This window comes from Engraulis encrasicolus, chromosome 3 (genome assembly GCF_034702125.1).
Source record: "Engraulis encrasicolus isolate BLACKSEA-1 chromosome 3, IST_EnEncr_1.0, whole genome shotgun sequence".
Taxonomy (NCBI): domain Eukaryota; kingdom Metazoa; phylum Chordata; class Actinopteri; order Clupeiformes; family Engraulidae; genus Engraulis; species Engraulis encrasicolus.
The window spans coordinates 18,675,563-18,680,562 of NC_085859.1; the positions used below are offsets into that span (position 1 = coordinate 18,675,563).

At 44.3% G+C, this 5,000-nt stretch overlaps 1 protein-coding gene across 1 annotated transcript in view; it reads left to right on the top strand.

The window, feature by feature from the left end:
• The window catches only part of sfrp1a (secreted frizzled-related protein 1a), a 13,249-nt gene that overhangs the window by 353 nt on the left and 7,896 nt on the right, over positions 1-5,000 (top strand). The window contains exons 1-2 of the mRNA XM_063194912.1: positions 1-424; positions 4,092-4,172. The exon at positions 1-424 is cut by the window's left edge and continues 353 nt beyond it. Of these exons, the coding sequence (XP_063050982.1) occupies positions 1-424; positions 4,092-4,172 (505 nt within the window). The remainder of the gene's footprint in view (positions 425-4,091; positions 4,173-5,000) is intronic.

Consider the following 5,000-nt stretch of genomic DNA (forward strand, 5'->3'; position numbering starts at 1 on the left):
CTGAGCTGGAAGTCGGACGTGTTCAACAGCGGGCGCATCTACGACAAGCCGCCCCAATGCGTGGACATCCCTGACGACCTGAAACTCTGTCACAACGTGGGCTACTACCAGATGCTGCTGCCCAACTTGCTGGAGCACGAGACCATGGCCGAGGTGAAACAGCAGGCTGGGAGCTGGGTGCCGTTGGTGCACAAAAACTGCCACCCGAGCACGCAGGTCTTCCTCTGCTCCCTCTTCGCCCCGGTGTGCATGGAGAGGCCCATCTACCCCTGTCGCTATCTGTGCGAGAGCGTGAGAGACGCCTGCACGCCGATCATGGAGGCGTTCGGATTCCCCTGGCCTGAGATGCTCACCTGTGACAAATTCCCCGTTGGGGACGTGTGTATCAGCACTCCTAATGCCACAGAGGCAACCAGCCCTGCAGGTAAAACATACACCTCTTATTTCTATGCAGGCCTGTTATGTAAGGATGGCTATGTGCATTTTTGTTTGTTTGTTTTTTCTGCTTAAAATATATCACCAGCCAGGTCATAGACTGACAGTGCTAACACCTAGGAGGAGGAGGGCTGCTGAATTTAGAAGTTTCCAAAAATTGCCTGGTGGTAAGTGGTGCTGCGGTGTGCGTCTCATACCCTCAATATGTCACTCAAAAATGAATGGCATGGCAGAGAGTGTCAGTAACCACTAAATTCCAGGCTTTTATACGAAACCCAATCACAATATTACCCCAAGCCTGTCCTCATCTATGGCAACCTTGACAGAGTCCAATGTAAACCCACTTTTCATAAATGTGTGGGATTTGACTTGCATTATGAGAAAGTGGTACTTGTCGGGAGGGGACTTTGTTTTAGTGTAAACAGTCAGTCTTGGGGTTTTGGCTGCAGAGGTGCTCTGAAGTCAACTGTATTCATGGCGGAGTTACATGACACCAGCAGTCACACCTTTTGCTTTCTGTTAGAAGTGACACCGTTGACTTCTTAAGAGCCAGCGTGGACTGTTATTTCAGGGGGACAAAGTTTGTTTGTAGATCAGGAATCACATGCTAGTCAGACCACCTTTTGGACCCCGCTCCTTCTCAGTATTGTGTTTTTAAGCCAGTGACTCAAAAGTCATTCTTTGATGTGTATTTAAACAAAATATACAGCGGTGTGAAAGAATTATCAGCAGGGGGGCTTTGTGTCCTTATAGCAAAGTAAGTTTGCCTTCAAGCAACTTCGAAAAGAGTGTTGTTTTTGTTGTTTTCAAAGCACGTTGTCCAAAATTAATATTGCCATGTTTGTTAAACAGCTGGTAGCAATTGATTCCAGTGCGGTTTTAAGGTCCAGCACATACTGGGATGATATCCAGTACCAAACCTTTGTGTATGTGCTTATTCCACCCCAAAGCAGAACAACAGACTGAGCCCAGGCTATTGTTCTGATAAACAGCCGTTGTTGTGTTTTTTTCCCCCCACCGGCCCCTCCAGACCCAAAACGAAGCATTTTTTTTCTAGCTCATCAGAAAGTTAAAGTGAGCGGGAAGAGATAGAGAGAGAGAGAGGGGGAGAGAGAGAGGGAGATAAAGAGGATAAGGAGGTTGCCCCGCATTTTGATAAGGCTGTTCTGTCACCTCTGCAAATGTGAAAAATGTGAAGTGAGTTCACCCTCCAAGCCTACAGCTGTAAAAAGTCTTATTACAGTTCCCCCCCCCCAACACACACACACACACACACACACACACACACACACACACACACACACACACACACACACACACACACACACACACACACACACACACACACACACACACACACACCTCCCACCAATGAAATGTTGAAGGGGCCGTGCAATCACTCACACTCACACATTGTGTCTGGTTTCAGGACTTCAGTGCTTCTCTGGGTATGTCAGTTAGTTGAACTGGAGATAAATCATTGCTATATTCACCCAATCCTGCTCTGCTACAAATTGTACCCCCCACCCCACCCTGCACGCGCACACACACACACACACACACACACACACACACACACACACACACACACACACACACACACACACACACACACACACACACACACACACACACACACACAGCAAGTTTGAGAGAGGGAGAGAGAGAGAGAGAGAGGGGAGCAAATACGTTTTACTTTTGATGGTTTAAACCCAGAGAATTGTCAGCGAAAAGTTTTCTGCCGCGGCTTTGCACCGTGATTTCAGTTGGAAACATTCTGTGCCCCGAGTAGTGTGTGTTTGCATCAAGGGGGGCTTTTATCACTTTTCTCAGCAGCAGCGCAGTGTTCCTGGCAAGAGAAAAGGCTTCTCCTGGAGAGGCTCAGAGCAGAGCCCTCAGTAGCAGGAGAGAAGAGGGAAAGTACATGCACATCTAACTGAGATGGGAGACTCGTAAATTAGACGGGAATTTCCACCTATGAAACTCCGAGCCTGTGTACGTCAGACATGGGTGGAGGTGGGGTGCGGGGTGGGGGGTGTTGGTTAACAAAGGGATCAATAAAATGAAATAACATCCACAACAGTGGCCGCTTGTGCCGTTCAGTAGTCGTGAAGCGAGCGAGCGGGCGGGGAAGTGAGGCTGCCATGTTAAGCAGAGCTGATGGGGTGTGATGATGGGCCATGGCCTTGCTATGCTGGTACTGTAGTATAGTCAGCACAGCTGCTCAAGGTAGAGCCTGTGCTCAGGACCACACAGATACCTCTCGGATCTCGGGCCCCAGTCACTCTCCACTTGGGATAAATAAACCAACAGTCCCCACTGTTTATAGCCACAGACCCTGAACCTGTTTAAAACAAACTATTCTTGGAACTCTCTCTCTCTCTCTCTCTCTCGCTCTCGCTCTCGCTCTCTCTCTCTCTCTCTCTCGCTCTCTCTCTCTCTCTCTAAATTATGGTCTTGGACTCCACTGCCATCACTGATAATATTTTCACTTTATATGAGTGTTTGTATAATAAGGTTTTGACCATTTATGAACAGACTTTTCTACACAAGACATTTTGGTTAAACGGTGTGTGCTCCTTCGGGTGAATGTGTCGTTTCAGTTGTAAGACGTTGAGAGGATACACTGAAAGAGAAACTTAATTTAATATCGTCCTTTTGATTTGCTAGTAGCACCTGTTGTCACAAGCATTTTCACTTGGGTGTAACTTCCACAAGGGTTTGTCAAATACTTGTAATTAGCAAACAACTGACTACAAAGAGCATGGCGTTTCAAAAGTAAACACATTTTCTATTTACTTCAGCAGTAGTTAGTTTACTTCATACTTACTGAAGGTCTTGAGAAAAGGGAGAAGTAAGAAAAACTGGAATGAAGGGGAAAAAACGAAGTACAAACTACAAAGGTGTCAATTTAAATTTTTTGTAACACCATGTCTTGTTTTCATTAATTTGATTATTTTCTGTCCATATTACTCTACCAGTTACTAATTGAAGACATTTATGAAACATGTTCCATGGAACATTTAATTATGACATTTTACAACCTTTTTCTTTTTATTACCATGTACTAAACTGATAAAATCTCACAATTTGAATGTAATGTTTCCTAGTTACCCTGTAAAGGTTTTTTTTTTTTTTGTTTTTTTTTTTTGCTGTCAGGTTCTGCATAAGCTCGTCTTTATTTTTGATCAGTGTCATACCAGTAAATGTGTGTTGAATCTAAACATGTTTGTCATTTGTGATGCCGAAATCCTCAGCAGCCCTTGCTTTGTCTGGGATTCCTTTTTTTCTCCATATGTTTTCAGACAGACAAGACACACGTGCTGCATGTGCATCTAATTTTGAAGACCGTGTGTAATAGTGATACATGCATGTTTAATTGCAACGTGCCACTCAGTTTCTGGTTGACTTTGTGTACTCTTCTGTGGAATAGCTGATATTTTTGTAGTTCTTATATGAACCAAATGTTTTCAGAAGCAAACTGTAAAACTAAATAGAATATGGCAGCTAAGAGCTGCCACTGTTCCATGGTTTACGTGGTCAAGTATGAGTTTGATTTTCTGTCTTTGCTGTGGTGTGTCTGGTGCGTTGGCATTAGTTCATGCTCAGTGTGATACAGGTCATCTGAACAGCATGTCTCCTTTTCTGTCACACAGGTTTCTCTCCCGTCTGTCCCCCATGTGACAATGAGATGAAGGCAGAAACCATCTTGGACCACATGTGCGCAAGTGAATTTGGTAAGCAGTCTTTGCAAGTTTACTCACTGTGGTTGTACAACCAAATTCCAAAATTATTCTAATTTAACTCGATACACTTTATGCACTTTAACTTGAGGAACAACTCCATATCACTTTGTAGACTTTGTGTTTTGATTAAACAAGATGTATTGCTGCTCACTAGTAAGGACTCCTTGGCAACTTGATCAGTAAGTAGCCTGATCGTATAAAGACTGAAAATGAGAGGGATTCACTGAAACAATAGGATCTCAATGAGGGGATATTTTTCCAGGATGTAACCTTAATTTTGATTGGCTTAGCCATTAATTTTGAAGCCAGCTCGGGAATGAGGAGTCCACGCCAACTAAGTATAAGCATCGTCCCCCGAATGAACTGTGGCTCCTTTCAAAGCAATTCTTTTTGTAAGAAGCGTGCTCAGGCCAAGTTTTGTTGTGATTTAGATTTGAGTCTTGGTGGTCTCTTTCATCACAGATTCAAGTCTTTTTTGTGTCAGAAGCCCCACTGCTCAGTACTCCCGTTTACATAAACATGTTCCCTAGAGAGAAGCCTCTCCTCTGCCTTCCTTCCCCCACTTTCTGTAGCTGTTCAAGCAGGCACAAGCACACAGTAGTAGAAATCTGAGAAATTACTGCAATGTGCAATTTTGCAGCAGAATTGGTGTGACAGTCATACGCATAAATCTGATTGGTCTGAGACACATGCACACACACACACACACACACACACACACACACACACACACACACACACACACACACACACACACACACACACACACACACACACACACACACACACACACACACACACACACACACCTACTTAATT